The following is a 16,760-nucleotide window of genomic DNA, read 5'->3' as shown; positions in this document are numbered from 1 at the left end:
CAAGGTTTAGTGCTGGACACGAATTGATGGGCGATACTGCCCCCTAGTGGCAGAACACGGCAACACAAACCATGGCCAAAATGATGGAGTTTGGCGTCCTGCAGATCGTATTTTTAACAAAAATAACAAGCCGTAGGCCAGAGAGAGGATCAAAAATAAATTTAAGATTATTCTCCTATCGTTTTAGATTTAAATTTATTTCAGACACAACCCATGAATCAAAAGCAACGGAAGCATTGATTGATTCGATGCTCAGTTCACAGTTGATATTATAAATTTGTTACAAATGTTATAAATCTTATAAAAATCCCTCAGTAATGGGACTACAGGAAAGTGTTTTATCTCCCCATCACACACAGAAAATAATAAGGTTAGGAGGAAAGGAAGGGCAGCTGATAAGTGTTTGTTTTAACAAATACAGTTTTCTGAGAGAGAAATATAAGGTAGCCACAAATAAAGGAATTGAAAACAAGGGAGTCACAACACTGTGTGTAAACTGCCACAGTAGAAGGTCACTTTGTTTAAAATTACTTGTTCCAGGGCACTGAATAGCATAAGACCTCAGGCCATGAGGAGCCCAACAGTCTGGCGCAGCCAACACTAAGTGTTCTGGGAACTCAACAGAGTGCATCCTTAATTCTGCCCCGGGGGGAAGAATCGTGTCTCCAGGGAGCAAGGGACACTGGACTGAGGAGGGAGACAGAGACCTCAGGGCAAATTAAACATGAGTTTTGATGCTCAGAAGTAGCTGAAACGTGGTTGCCTAAATGTGGGTCCTGGGGACACAGAGCCCTGGATTCACATCCTAATCGTTTTCCAAATAAGAAAACTCCAAGGAACTTAACCTCTCCACGTTCTTCCCCATTTCTATAAAACGGAGGAAATGCCAGCTACATCATAAGACATCTGTCTGTTTGAAAGGTGAGAACCAGGGAAAAATCTAGAGCACAGGCCTTGACCCGCGGTGGACCCTCCACAAAGGGCTACTGCACCGAACTGATTCGCAGGGTTCTGGGCTCCCTCTGACTCCGCCTTTCTCCCTGGGTGTCTTCCTGACCCTAAGCTAAAACCATCTCATATTGCATCCAGGCTCGTGTTTAGCCTACAAAATAAATATCGTAGGTGAATACAAAAACAGGCTAGTCTCCTCAATCACAGAGATCAAAGTTTATTAAATCACACACCTAGCACCGTGCTGGGCACATAGTGGATGTATAGTCAATATTTATTAAGTCTAAAATTTAGCCCATTTTTATAGGGCATTAAATCAGCATTGCCAGGTGTCACTGGACCACAGAGCTGTCAGCACAGAAAGGAGCCTGTGACCCTCAGTTGCACGCTCCCACCAGGTGGGGGCTTATGGAGAGGCGAGTCGAGAGTCCTGGCTTGCTTGCTTCTGGCCCCATCTCTCTCTCTGCTTCTAAATTTTTTTTTTAATGTTTATTTATTTTTGAGAGAGAGAGAGACAAAGCATGGGGGGGCGGGGGTAGGGACAGAGAGAGAGGGAGACACAGAATCGGAAGCAACCTCCAGGCTCTGAGCTGTCAGCACAGACCCGACACGGGGCTCAAACCCACGAACCGCGAGATCATGACCTGAGCCAAAGTCGGACGCCCAACCGACTGAGCCACCCAGGTGCCCCTCTCTCTGTTTCTAAATCTCAGCAAATGACAGTCCCTCCCTGGGCCTCAATATCCCATCGGTAGAATTAGCAGAACACAATGGTCTCCAGCATTTTGTGAATCTATGGGTGTTGTTAATACACATAAACCCACCCACCCCCGCTGCCCACCTCATCCCCTGAAGACTTAATCCCCCACATGCCCTGTCTGACATCCCTCCCTCCATTCCCTGAGACCCCCAGGTCAACAGAGAAGACCTCTCTCCAGGCCTGTTTTGGCAAGGTGCTTCTATCCCACATCCACCACCAACCCCAACATGCAGTTGTCAAAACCCACGTTCAAGGGCCTGTTGATGCACATGCTCTTAAAAATTGTCCTTTCTGGTCTCATTTGAGCAGTGGTTAAAGAAGTTACATCCCTCTCGTATCGGCGGTTTTGCCAACCTTAACGTCTCCCTGCCCAGCCCAGGGAATGGTGTGAGCAATTTGCTATTAGAACTAATTTCTGAACGTTTCAACGAACTGGGAGAGGTTTCTCAAACAGGCCTCGTCAAATATGCATTAGCCACTTGGATCCCAAGTTGCTTCTTCAGGCTCTTCCATAATTAATCACCAGGACTTGCAATCCTAATGGTTCACGCTCATGTATCATAAGACTCCTAGACATAATAAGTACTGTGACTGAGGCCAGGTTTCATCCAGTTTTGCCCAGAGCCTATTTCTCTAATGACAGAACGTTACACTCCTGGTCTATTTCCGAAGCGTTGATCTTCATGATCATATTTCATAGATAAAGGGGATAAATGGTATCTGTTTGACACAAGTCGAATGGCAGCTAAGTGAAAAACAAGCATTATTTTATCTAATAATAAAAGAATGGTTACTTTTATTATTAACGGGTAATTCTGACCACATCCAAGGAACTCTGCTTCATGAGCTGCGTTCTACAGACATGTAGAGAACCCGAGGCCCACAGCATTTGAATAATTTGCCCAAGGTCACTCAGTAAGTGGCAAAGGAGGGATTAGATCCCAACCTGAATGATTTCAAAGATACCGTTTGTTGCCACGCTGTTGTGTCATTGTCCCTTCCATCAAGAAACACATTCTTGGGGGGGTGCCTGGGTGGCTCAGTCGGTTAAGCATCCGACTTCGGCTCAGGTCATGATCTCGGGGTCCGGGAGTTCGAGCCCCGCATCAGGCTCTGTGCTGACAGCTCAGAGCCTGGAGCCTGTTTCAGATTCTGTGTCTCCCTCTCTCTCTGCCCCTCCCCCGTTCATGTTCTGTCTCTCCCTGTCTCAAAAATAAATAAACATTTAAAAAAATTAAAAAAAAAAAAAAAGAAGAAAAAGAAACACATTCTTGGGGGACACCTGGGTGGCTCAGTTGGTTGGGAGTCCAACTTCAGCTCAGGTCATGATCTCACAGTTCGTGGGTTTGATCCCCGCATCAGGCTCTGTGCTGACAGCTCAGAGCCTGGAGCCTGCTTTGGATTCTGTGTCTCCTTCTCTCTGCCCTTCCCCTGCTTACGCTCTGTCTCTCTCTCTCTCTCAAAAATAAAAAATAAACATTCAAAAGAAAATTTAAAGAAACACATTCTTGGGTCCTACATATCTTTGTCCCCCCCCCCACGTTTAAGTCACAGATAAGGACACCAAAGCCCAGAGAGGCCAAACAATTTGTATTAAGTCACTCAGCTAATTAATAGCAGTGCCACGAGCAGTGGTAAACGTCTAACAACCAGATCTCTGATAAAAAAAAAAAAAAAAGTATGAGAAAAATTCTTGGAGGGCTGACACTATCCTACTTCCGGACGTACTGTAAGGCTCCAGGAATCAGGACAGTGCAGCATTAGTGAAAGAGTACACAAATGGATCAGTGGAACAGAATGGAGAGCCCAGAAACTGGCCCACATATCGTCAGCTCATCTCTGACAATCTGAGGAAGCAAAGATTGTCTTTCCAACAAATAGTGCTGGAACACCTGGACGTCCTCGGGCAAAACCACCATCATCACCATCAACTAGACACAGACCTTAAACCCTTTACAAAAATTAACTCAAAAAAAGATCAGAGACCTAAATTAAAAATCAAAACTATAGGGGTGCCTGGGTGGCTCAGTCGGTTGAGCGTCCCGGACACTTCAGCTCAGGCCAGGATCTCACGGTCCATGAGTTCGAGCCCCGTTTCAGGCTCCCTGCTGTCAGCCCGGAGGCTGTTTTGGATCGTCCGTCTCCCTCTCGCTCTCTGCACCTCCCCCACTCCTGTGCTCACTCTCTCTCTCCCTCTCAAAAATAAGTAAACAGAAAAATCAAAACCATAAACCTCTCCTAGAAGATAACACAGGAGAAAACCTGTATAGTGATGCCTTTCTAGGTACAACACCAAAGGCGTGACGCGTGAAAGAAATCACTGATGAGCCAGACATCTTGAAAATTACAAACTTCTGCTCTAGGAAAGACAGTATCCAGAGAAGAAGCAGACGAGTCACAGACTGAGAGAAGATATCTGCAAAAGACCCACCTGGTAAGGGGCTGTTGTCCAAAATACACAAAGAGCTCAAATACACAAATACAAATACACAAAATACAAATACACAAAAAAAACTCAACAAGAAGAAAACCAGCAGTCCAATTAAAAAAAAAAAAAATGGGCCACAGACCTCAACATCACGTCACCAAAGAAGATACACAGACGGCCAAGAAGCGTATGGAAAGATGTTGCACATCAGACCTCGTCGGGGGAATACAAATGAAAACAGCAAGGATGCCCACTATACACTCTACTGTAAGCGTGGCCCAAACCCGGAACACCGACAACACCAAATGCTGACGGGGACGTGGAACCAAACGAGCTCTCAAATATTGCTGGTGAACAGGCAAAATGGCACGGCCACTTGGAAGACAGTTTGGCAGCCTCTGATACAACTGAAGCGTACCTTAAATAATTCATTTTGTAATAATGGCGGTGTGTAACAACTGCGTTGCAAAATTCCCGAAAACGTAGCAACGAGCCCCCGTGAGCTGGTACGGGCTGCTCCAAGGCACCCCAGGCAGGTCTTGTGATTCATCCCCAGGATGCTTCGCTCTGATTTCACAGAACCCTGCAACGTTGACCGTTTCTCCACGATTGCTCCCTAATAGATGACGGAGGTAGCAAAGCCGGTCCATCAGATTCCGCAGCCGTGCTGTGCTCCCCTCACCACCTTACCTCCGAAGCAACAGTAAGTTTTGCAGCGGAAGTGCAACCTATCTCGTTGCAGACCTAAGAGCAAATGAGGACACTCTCCGGGCAGATGCTGCTAGTTACCCATATGGCCACCAGATGGCGAGCACGGCAGCCTCCTCCCAGCGAAACCCACTGTATTGAATTTCAAGAAGGGAAGGACCTTGGAGAGAACAACCGAGTCTTCTTGGGAGCCAGATAGGGAGCTTTTCCTGGCATTGGAGAATATGTCCTAGCATTGGAGAAGATCTGTGTACTTCATAAGGAGAACGAACTGCTCTTTCCCCTCTAATTTTCCATCGCACAAAAATGCTTGTAACTGGGTTTGCATTAAAAGCCACGTGCTTGAAGCGCATTACCCCATTCATTCCACACCCAAATCCCAGGGAAGTGGGAGGAGCCATCTCTCGCTTTTCCAGATGAGGAGGCGCAGCCGCTCCTCGGTCCATTGGCTCGTTGCATAAATATTTATCGAGCACCTGCCGCGATGCTGCCCAGAGTAAGCAGCAGGATCAATATTCAAACTCCAGAAACCCAGCTCCCACATCTCACCTTCTTCCCTTATCCCAAATGCTTGAGTTGTTATCACTTTATTAAATAACCCTCCCCCCCCCCCCAAACAAAGCTGGTTGGATTTTATGAATTATCAGGAAAGCCGCATCACCGTGTGACGTAGCACTTTGCTGATTTGATGCAGGTTTCTCGCTTGTAGAATCCCTGAAATTCACTCTCACCCGCTGGTTTGCAGGGATCCAGTTATCTAAGCAACGAACAAGTGAAGCTTGACTGTGTAGACGATTACTAACTAATAGGCATATTTGATATGGTCGAGATCTCCGCTGCTGTTACCATTGATGCCATATACAAAAGTTTTGAAGTGAGGGGGGGAAACTAAGGGATGCCGGAGAAAATGTGAGACACAGGACACATGAACAGTGCATACAAAAGAGGCACTGTGTTTAAGACAAAGCTCTTACCACAGCCTACATGATGGCAGGTGATCTGGGCACTCCCCTACCTCTGCAGTCACCGCTCACACTCTACCTCCCTCTTGTGTTCATCTCACCACAGGGCCTTTGCACTTGCTGTTTCCTATGTCGGGAAACTCTTGCCCGCATAGTCATGTGATGTGCTTCCTTACTTTCCTCGGGCCTCTGTTTCCTCATCACCTAACCAGAGAGGCTTTCTGGGATCTGTTTTTAAAAAGGTCACCCCATACCCTATCTCTTTTGCGTGACACATGGGGAGCCCTTCATGCTCCTGCTGTCTCCATGCCCCTGCTTTTCCCCCTCACTCTGTCACGTTTCTTTGAGGCACTTTTGTCATCACCTGTCATTGTCATCACGTACTTTTGTTTATTTGTTTTCTATCTTCTGCCACTGAAGTGTAAGTTACATGGGAGTAACAACTTTTATTCTGGCATTATATTCCCCAGCACCTGCATCAATAAATATATCAAAAATGAATCCATGCTGGACAAATACTATGTGCTCAATAACAAGCAATGAATAAGAGGAGGATAGATGTCCTTTACAAAGCCCATGGACACTGAAGCAAATGGGATAGATACCTCTGAAACGATAAACGGACAGTTTCTACCGAATCCCAGATACTCTGTCTCTTTAGTGAATTTTTTTTCCAGTAAATTGAATTGATCCCCCAAAGATATAGTGATAGCTGTGAAGAAAGGCCTCTTAGGGAGCCAACATCCAGCTTATAGGCAAAGGCAATAAGAACAGCGAGATGGTCCACCAGCGAGCTCCAAAAGCAAAGCCAACGCGCCATAAAGCGAGGGGAAGTTAATCTTACATTTTTAAAAAAATTATTTTTAACGTTTATTTATTTTTGAGACAGAGAGAGACAGAGCAGGAACGGGAGAGGGTCAGAGAGAGGGAGACACAGAATCTGAAACAGGCTCCAGGCTCTGAGCTGTCAGCACAGAGCCCGACGCGGGGCTCGAACTCACGGACATGAGATCATGACCTGAGCTGAAGTCGGCCGCTTAACCGACTGAGCCACCCAGGTGCCCCAATCTTACATTTTTTGACTTGGCGCCTTAAGAGGGCATCATGTGGTCCAAGCTTTTGGGAAACATCATTGAAATAGCCAAAGATCGAACATTAACCAGATTGCTGCTGTTGTTGAAATCCGTCCTGGATCCTATTTTGTTTTTATGATGCCAAGAACATCGATGATTCCTGTTTGCCATCCGTGTTTGAATTTGTGCAGAGAAATCTAGTCTATCTCTTTAAAAAGTATTTTCCCAACACAAAAATAAGATACAAAGACTAATAATTAGGCCCAATTGAGTAATTCTTTTAGACCTGGAGGAGCCCTATGAAATCATCCAGACAAGCATTTGTTGTGTTGTGTTGTGTTCTTCTGGGCCAGCTGGACCTTTCCCCAAAAGAAATCTGGAAGGAGATCAAAATGGAGCCCCCTGTGACGTGGGACATGGGAGGAGGAGCCAGAAACCAGTCCCCCAGCCCTCCTAACTCCCCAGGAGGAGCTGAGGGTGCCCTTCCGAGCCTGGTTAAAAACCACTCATCCAGTCCGGCTTCACTGTCTCACACACAAGGAAACAAAGCTCAGTGAGAACAGTAATCCACCGAGGTTGAAGTCACCTACGACAGGAGCCACACTTTCTCGTCAGTTCCTCCCACTGCCATACAAACAACATCTCTGACGTCACCTCCATTTTTACAGATCAGTAAACGTTGCTTTCTCAAGGAGGCTTTTTCTGACATGCCAGACTTAAGTCTCCCATGTTTCCCTTTAATACCATGACCTCTCTGAGATTCTCATCCCATTTTCAATACTGTTTTCTTTTTAAGTTCATGTATTTATTTTGAGAGACGGAGAAAGAGCGCGAGTGGGGGGGGGGGCGGAAAGAGAGAGAAGGAGAGAGAAAATCCCAAGCAGGTTCCACGCTGTCAGCCTGGAACCCGACACGGGGCTCAATCTCAAGAACCATGAGATCACGACCTCAGCCAAAATCGAGAGTTGATCGCTTGGTGCACCTGGGTGGCTCTGTAGGCTAAGGTCAAACTCTCGATCGTGGCTCGGGTCATGATCTCACAGTCTGTGAGATCGAGCCCCACATCACCCTCCTGCTGACAATGTGGAGCCTGCTTAGGATTCTCTCTCTCCCTTTTTCTTTCCCCCTCCCCCACCAAAAATAAATAAACTTCAAAAAAAAAAAAGAGTCCTTTAACCAACTGGGCCACCAGGCACCCCAATAGTGTTTTCAATCCACATCTACCCTCTTAAGTATAAACTCTATGGCGACAGGGACACGGTCTCACCCTCCTCGTTATCTCCCCAGAGCCTAGAACTTGGTCTTTGAGCCGGACAAGCATAAGCACCTTCAAGGGAAGGGCCGTGCTGTCTTCTTAGCCCCAGTGCCTGGTTCTACACTGAGCTCGAGGTAGCAGCAGCTCAGTGATTCTCTTGGACTTGAACTGCATCGTGGAACTAAAACTACCTGGAAGTCTGGAAAAGCGTTCCCAGGCTTCATTCAGGCTTTCCTAGGCTGCGGTGGTCTTGACCAACTGTCCTTACTTTTGTCTACAATAAAAGTTGGATTTTGGAGCTTGAGGAAACTCTGCCATCTGGAAGATTCTATGATGCTATTCTCCTCTGCTCAGAAATGTCCAGTGAAGGTGTTAGGCAGGCATTTGAAATAATAAAATAACTATATAGTTATATAAGAATGTTAATTCTTTTTTTTTAATGTTTATTGTTGAGAGAGAGCGCTCTAGCAGGGGAAGGGCAGAGAGAGAGGGGGAGACACATAATCCGAAGCAGGTTCCAGGGTTTGAGCTATCCACACAGAGCCCCATGTGGGGCTTGAACCCACGAACGGTGAGATCACGACCTGAGCCTAAGTCAGATGCTTAACCGACTGAACCACCCAAGCGCCCCTATGAATGCTAATTCTAATCAAGAATTAGTGGTTAAGGGGCACCGGGGTGGCTCAGTCAGTTAAGCATCCAACTCTTGATTTCTGCTCAGGTCTCAAGGTTTGTGAGTTCCAGCCCTGCCTCACACTCTGCTCTGGTAGCCTGCTTGGGATTCTTTCTCCCTCTCTCTCTCTCTGCCTCTCTCTCTCTCTCTCTCTCTCTCTTTCTCTCAAAAAAGAAAAAAGAATTTGTGGTTAAGAGGGGATCTTGTGAGTCATGCCACATACAATGAACTCTTTACCATTTACAGGATGACTGAAGGGTAACTTCCCACGCCCTGTCTTTTCACTTCTAGAACAAAGGCAGGGATTTAATGAGATCACTAAGATATTTAGCCTGGTGCTGATACCTAATAAGACCTCAACAGACCTGAATTGACATTATCATCGAGATTATTCATTTATTTATTTTTTTTTTACGATGCTTATATATTTTCTTATTTTTAATTTAGGGAATTTTTTTTAATTTTTTATATTAAATATAATTTATTGTCAAATTGGTTTCCATATGACACCCAGTGCTCATCCCAACAGGTGCCCTCCTCCCTGCCCATCACCCCCCTTTCCCCTCTCCCCCACCCTCCATCAACCCTCAGTTTGTTCTCAGTCCTTAAGAGTCTCTTATGGTTTGGCTCCTGCCCTCTCTGTTTGTAACTATTTTCCCCCTCCCCCTCCCGCATGGTCTTCTATTAAGTTTCTCAAGATCCACATATGAGTGAAAACATATGGTATCTGTCTTTCTCTGCCTGACTTATTTCACTTAGCAAAATACCCTCCAGTTGCGTCCACGTTGCTACAAAAGGCCAGATTTCATTCTTTCTCATTGCCAAGCAGTATTCCATTGTGTATATAAACCACAATTTCTTTATCCATTCTTCAGTTGATGGACATTTAGGCTTTTTCCATCATTTGGCTATTGTTGAAAGTGCTGCTATAAACATTGGGGTACAAGTGCCCCTATGCATCAGTACTCCTGTATCCCTTGGGTAAATTCCTAGCAGTGCTATTGCTGGGTCATAGGGTAGGTCTATTTTTAAGTTTTTGAGGAACCTCCACACTGTTTTCCACAGCGGCTGCACCAGTTTGCATTCCCACCAACAGTGCAAGAGGGTTCCTGTTTCTCCACATCCTCTCCAGCATCTATAGTCTCCTGATTTGTTCATTTGAGTCACTCTGACCGGGCGTGAGGTGGTATCTCAGTGCACCTTTGATTTGTATTTCCCTGATGAGGAGTGACGATTCCAATGGGAATGATTTCCACTTAAACATACGTAAAACAAGCTTGACGGCATTTCCATAAACTCACTGCTCTTCCTCTTCTGTTTTAGGAGACAGACCCGCAAAGGAAAGCAAGGTAACCGACATCGTTAAAACATGTTTGTCACCCACTCTGTATTTTAGAAGCATAGGAAGGTGGACAACGTAAAGGCTTAGCTATCACTTGAAAAATATAACCCAGAAGTTTGGTTGGGATTTTTAACTTCTGTTTGTAAACCCCCCGAATAGTTAGCCATTAGTTCTGCTTAACGAACAATAAATTTAATTTCTGATTCTCTTTCCTTTGCAGACTCCTTTCCCACCTCCTCGGTAAGACACTTGACATAGAAATTTTATTTTGCTAGACACTTAAGTGATTAGTTCCAGAATTTGAAAAGCTCTAGACTTTAAAAAAGAAAAGAAAAGGAAAAGAAAAGAAAAGAAAAGAAAAGAAAGAAAAGAAAAAAAAGAAAAGAAAAGAACCACAAACAAGTTGGCTTGGAAAAATGAATATGAGCTGGTCTGAATGAGCCTTCACACATCCGTTTAACCGTCCGCTCACTCCCAGCCCTCTGTTCCGTATCCGGGCACACATCAGTTCTTGGTGAACCCACTGCTCTAAGCTCTCCCGCTTCTCCCCTCCTTTCAGCACAGAAATCCCCCCGATGGTACTTACACTAGGAAATGTGTTCCTGGAACTTATAAGGTGTGGTACATATTTGGGCATGTACGTGCAGTTTTCTATATCGTATATACAGAAATACAACTATCATTTTATTACACATACCCATGAAGGCGAGAACAACAGCCTCGACTTCTCGGACTCCGGGTGAGTCGGCCGCTCTGCTGTCCCCCATGGGCCCCAGGAGGACACAGAGCGTACCACGCCTTGCTGGTCACCTCTCGTGGCTTCTCTCTCTGCCACACTAGCGGCACGTGACTTGAGCCAAGGACTGGGTCTCTGCTGTCTGTATCTCCAGCCTCTGCCAGCAGCGCCCGGTATGCTTTATAAGTGAGTGAGTGAGCCGTTCACTGACCTTCAGACATGTTCCTGTTTCTTTGGGGAGTTTCCAGAGCTCACGTCTTCCAGCCTCCCTAGAACTCGGCGTATTGAGAAACCTATGACACCCTGCAGAAGGTTCCATCCCACCCTTTGGGAAACAGAACCAGACGGACGAGCACACAGCAGGGAGGGGGCTCTAGGCTCATTAGGAGAATGACTACAGTTTTCTGACAACCGGGGCTCCCCGAAATGGATCGGGGCACCCCACAACTGACCTCTGGGCCAAAGCTGGGGACACGGAGGGCAGGGCTGTCTGGAGAGCCACCTGTGCAACAAACCTGATCACATTCTCACTGTGACTCTTCCCTCAGGCCACCTGGCATTCTTCCGAAGAAGTACCAGCCCCTGCCGCCCCAGCCGGAGAGCAGCTGGTCACCCCTCCCTCAGAGGCTCGCCTTTCCGGACGTCCAGAGAGAACCCAGGTGACAGGTTTGAGGTTGTCGCTGGTGAAATGCCCAGGGAGGCTGGGGGGCAGGGGAGGGTGACAAGGACAACCAGCCACCCCTGCCAACAGGCTCCCTGCTCCTGTGCCTCGAGTTGCCAAAGATGCCTTGAGGGAAAAGGGTCTTAGAAGCCTGCAGTCCGATTCTATAACAGAAAACACATCTTCTTTGTAAGAAAATGAGTTATTGCCCCAAAGGCTCACTTGAGACCTGAACTAGTCATTAAAGAAAGTGTTAAGTGCCAGAACAGAATCAGGACTTTTTATGTAAAATCCAAAAAGGGGTTCAGACTCTGCAGACCAATACCGGCCCCCAGCTTCTCACCACCGAGGCGGAAGGAATATAACCCACTTGTCAAAAACATTATTGCCGTTAGGACAAATAATTAAAAAGCCATCTCTCTGGTACTATCAGCTGATGACTGAGCCCCCCTCCCAAACGTGCGGGACCTTTGACAGCCAGCGACAATCACAAAATGTTAGCAACTGTGAATGGACTTCTTTCCCCCCCTCCCCAAGAGACTTGGAATTTCCCAAACTGCCTTGTTTTAGAAGACAGAACAGAGATTAGCATTTTTCTCTTGTTCCTACATGGAATGAACGATGCTTCCTTACTGCAAGCTTGAATCAGCCGGTTGGGGCCCGCGGCTTCAGTCAGTTGAATCTTCATAGGTACAGAAATTCAAAATATCAGGCACATTTTGAGCTTCTCTGGAAAACCCAGTCATCACTGGTTCTGATGGGGAACATTCAAGAACCTAAAATGCCCATTTCCGCCTCAGTTTTCTGGTGAACGTCTCTTCATCTGTTCATCCTTTGCAGCCTCCTGAGACCATCCGTTCTCCATTCCCTTCCTCCTCCCCCGTGCAAGTTCCCCCCCTCTGTGGGCTTCTCTACCTGCCTAGCAGCATGGGCAGGGCCACAAGCTCTCAGGAGTCCATTCCGAATGCCCCGGTGGAAATTCAGGCTCTCCTTCTTCTGCACTGGCAGATTTGGGGCAATGGTTCTCAACCGGAGGTGACTTTGCCCCCAGGGGAACCAACAATGTCCAGAGACGTTATTTTGTTGTGACGAGTTGGGCAGTGGGGATGCTCCTGGCATCTGGTGGGTAGAGGCCAGGGAGGCCTCTAAACACCCCACGGTGTACAGGACAGCCCCCCACCCCCAACAAAGAATAATAACCCCTGAAAAGTCAAGAGTGCAAAGGTCGGGAAACTGCTTTAAGGCACACACTAACCTTCGCCCAGCCCCAGCGGTTCTCGGCGGTCAAGTGAGAATAACAGTAGCCCCGACCACCCACGTCGTGGGCTAACATGAGAATTACACATGATTCATGCCAAGCTCTCAACTGTGCCCGCCCAGGACATATTTGTGGCCAACATCTACTGCGCTCTTATTACCTTGAGCCGTGTCCTATTGTGCCCTCCCCACACCATATAATTATTTGGATACAAGTCTGTTCCACCCCCAAAAGGTTGGGGGCAGGGGGTAACGCACCCCCAAAAGGTTGGGGTGTGTAGTTTCTAGCACAGGGCTGGGCACATAGTACGTGTCTGATAAACATGTATTTCCTTCTGCAGCTTCCAGAGGGTCCTAGCCAGGCTGGGAGTCCCCACATTTGCTCTGTTTTGATATCTATTTTCAAAGCACGAGAGACAGGAAGGCAACATGCTATCAACCCCAGGAAGTGGCATCATCAGACTCGGGAACGTAAAATGTACCATCCCTGAAACTCCTGGGCAAATAGGCTAATGGATGTAGGAACTGGTCAAAACGCAGAGAAGTAAAGAGATGGAAAATAGGATGAATGAAATAGCAGAGGCGATGAGGTTGTTCGGTGTGGAGAAAAAGAGGATTTGATCTTTCTTCTGTTTCTTCACGCAGAAAAAAACGAGGTTTGGGTCCCAGCTGAGCCACTTCTGGCTGTATAGCCGCCTAAAGCTCTTAAATAGTTCTGAGTTCCCCTCTTTGTGCAAGCAACATGAGCGTCCCCGTGTGACAGAGTGGAGGGGAGGAGGTATGAGATTTCTCTCGAGCGCCTAGGATAATATGTGTCACAGCACAGGAAGGAAGGAAAAACGCCTAAACATCGTGTCCCATCTGTACCCAACAGAATTAGGCACCCACAACCCTATTTTTCTCTTGAAATACAGGCTATACATTCTAGCGCAATGTTTCTCATCCTGGCTTTACATGAAAATAATTAGGAAAGCTTTTTAAAAAGTATTGTTCCCCAGCAGCAGCTTTAATTGCTCTGAGAGGTGAGACACAGGCACAGCCTGTGGCTAAGGACCCAGGGGGAGCCAGGTTCTAGGAATATATCTGCCACTAAAGCTTTGCAGGCCCTTAGGCCTTACCTACATACGCCCAGGCTCCTAGTGCGTAAAATGGCGCCTCCCTTGATCCACAGACGAGTCCCTCATCACTCCAGCCACCTCAGTGGCTCTGAAATCTTTACAAGTTTGCTTTTTGTGTCTCTGGGGTTTCCGCAGTTACGGTTAAATTTGTTTAATCATTTTTGCAAGTGACGGGAACCTGGCTGGGTCTCTTCACCGTAAAGCCCTCCAGAGAACCGTTACATTCCGTATAACATCTCACCGGATCCTTCCAGCAGCCCTACAAAGTATGGATTTTCTAGGGCTCGGTGGCTGGTTCATGGCAGGTGCCGGGTAAAAACCACTTCCCTACCCACTGGGCACGTAAGGTCACTAAGATACACAGAAGTTAGGTCACTCGGTCAACGTGACAGGGTTGGTGTAGGACTGTTGAGGGGTCAACACCATGCAGGGCCTGTGCCAGACATTGAGAATGCCACGAGGAATAAGAAAGAGTTGTGCCGTAGAAGCAGAGCTTCCAAATTCATTTTGAGTCGGGCCCCCTATTGGTAGTCAGACGACCATTACTAAGGACCCAGACGTTGCCTGTAAACAACCACGTGAGGCTGTTGCTAGTTTCCCCTTCTCTGAAAGCAGAAGGGACATTAGAGAGCTGAGCTGCTTCAGCCAAGGAAAAATAGTGTCCGCTCCCTTCCCATCAGCTGCCCTGTAGGCTTGGGAGGTAGACAGCCCTCTGTGAAGGGAGGCTGTGACGTACGTGTGGCAGTCCACGGCAGCCCCTGAACACAGCTGACACCTGCAGCCTGTCACCATCGGCCCCCCTCTCCCAATGGTGAACGTGGGTCCAGCTGTTGCTACAACAGCCAGTTGTCTCCACCGGCTCGGCCATTCTCTATCTTAAAGCTAAGTCTTGGGTTCACAAAAACAACCATTGAATCAAAGCACTCCAGTTCAGGAGAATGCCATTTAAATCCTTCATTGATGGGGGCGCCCGGGTGGCTCAGTCGGTTAAGCGTCCGGACTTTGGCTCAGGTCACGATCTCCTGGTCCGTGGGTTTGAGCCCCGCGTCGGGCTCTGTGCTGACAGCTCGGAGCCTGGAACCTGCTTCAGATTCCGTGTCTCCCTCTCCCTCTGCCCCTCCCCAGCTCATGCTCTGTCTCTCCCTCTCTCTGTCAAAAATAAATAAACATTAAAAAATGTTTTTCAAAAGGGAAACATCATTACCATAAGTAACTGCACCGCAGTTTCAGACCTGCGGAATTTTCTCTCTCCTAAAAGGGAAGAGAACTAAAATGCAAAGCAGTATTTGCATAAAATAACCACTGCTACATTGAGACTCTCTCTCTGACACAATAAGAAAGAGATTAGTAAGGGAATAACTTTCCAATGATGTATCCATTGTAATGTTAATACCATGACGCGGGGGGGGGGGGGGGGGGGCAAGTAAAAGCATCCTGAGTCATCGGAACAGGAAGACATTTGCTGAGCTCCTGTTACACTCTGGAGTCTTTCAGATGCTTTACCTCATTTAGTCCCACAGCCACACTGAGCAGAAAGCAATATCCCAACCCCCGGTTTACTGATGAGGACACAGAAGGGCAGAGAGGTCACGAACCGCGACGTCTCCCTGCATCTAGCAAACTCCAACCCCACAGTGCAGGGTTCAGCCAAAACGTACTTTAAATAAGGTACCTGCTATTTAACCAACCGAACACCTGTCTGCCTAACTACAGTTTTCCCTTTGCAGCCGGCAAAGCTGGTGCCACATAAGTTCAAGCAGTCTCAGGGGCGCAGATATACCTGCTGATGAGTTGGGAAGTGAAAGGGAAAAAAAAAATCTGTAGCGATACAGAGAAAACATAGTCCTGTAAGAGAGAGGAAGCACGGATTGCAAGGATACACAAATTTGCATGGGAGCAGGGACTTCTGGGTGGGAACCATTGATTTTAGAGTGTGGATGTAAATTATTATCATATTCCGCAAGATGTTGCCATTGGGGGAAATGGGGTGAAGTGCGTACGGGATCTCTCTGTAGCATTTCCTACATGTGCATGAGACCTACCATTATCTCTGAGGGAAAGTTTAATTTCAAAGAAAGTGGCTGTTAAAGGTGTCCCGCAGATCGAGGGTGTTATTTTCTTCCAAACAGCTTTCACAGGTATTATTTCATGAGAACTTTAATCAACCCACCCGATTTCCGTCGGGGGTTACCCATTTTACAGGTGGGAAAACCAAGCTTCAGAGAAGGGGCTTCACTTGCTGAGGGTAACGGAGTTCATAGACGGCAGAATGAGGATTCAAATCCGGTTTATTTAAAACTAAGCGAAATCTAAGGGAGGCTCATGAAGGGCTATTTTTACAAATTTTTTATGTTTTACTTATTTTTGAGAGACAGAGAGAGCGCAGTTGGGGGAGAGACAGAGAGAGGGGGACAGAGAATCTGAAGCGGGCTCCACGCTGACAGCAGAGAGCCCGATGCAGAGCTCGAACTCATGAACTGTGAGATCATGACCTGAGCTGAAGTGGGACGCTTCACTGAGCGACCCAGGTGTCCCAGAGCTATTTTTAAAGTAAAATTCATTATCTTCAAGTGCACACTGAGCACCTGTTGTGCACAGGAAAGGATGTGGGGATGCTTATTCATGCCATGCAGTTAGTGGCCACATTTTGTTGTCTGTCTCCAAAACAGAACACAGCAGAACTTACAGGAGCCGAAAGATGCCTCGGAGAGGCAGGGTGGTGCGTGGGGAGGGGACCAAGTCCCCACCCTGCTCTTCCATTTTGTGACTGTGTAGATCTCTCTCTGTCTTCGTAAGTCTCATTTAGGAGACCCCCACTGCCATCACCCAAAGCCCG

The 16,760-nt window shown here is 47.1% G+C and overlaps 1 protein-coding gene across 1 annotated transcript in view; it reads left to right on the top strand.

Moving 5' to 3' along the window:
* Nucleotides 1–16,760, top strand: part of CLNK (cytokine dependent hematopoietic cell linker) — a 122,049-nt gene that overhangs the window by 73,094 nt on the left and 32,195 nt on the right. Inside the window, exons 12-14 of the mRNA XM_049632627.1 lie at nt 10,134–10,159; nt 10,373–10,392; nt 11,437–11,547. Coding sequence (XP_049488584.1) covers nt 10,134–10,159; nt 10,373–10,392; nt 11,437–11,547 — 157 coding nt within the window. The remainder of the gene's footprint in view (nt 1–10,133; nt 10,160–10,372; nt 10,393–11,436; nt 11,548–16,760) is intronic.

Source organism: Panthera uncia, chromosome B1 (genome assembly GCF_023721935.1).
Source record: "Panthera uncia isolate 11264 chromosome B1, Puncia_PCG_1.0, whole genome shotgun sequence".
NCBI classification, from domain to species: domain Eukaryota; kingdom Metazoa; phylum Chordata; class Mammalia; order Carnivora; family Felidae; genus Panthera; species Panthera uncia.
Note: the sequence above shows the minus strand (reverse complement) of the source record. Positions and strands in the feature narration are given on the sequence as shown.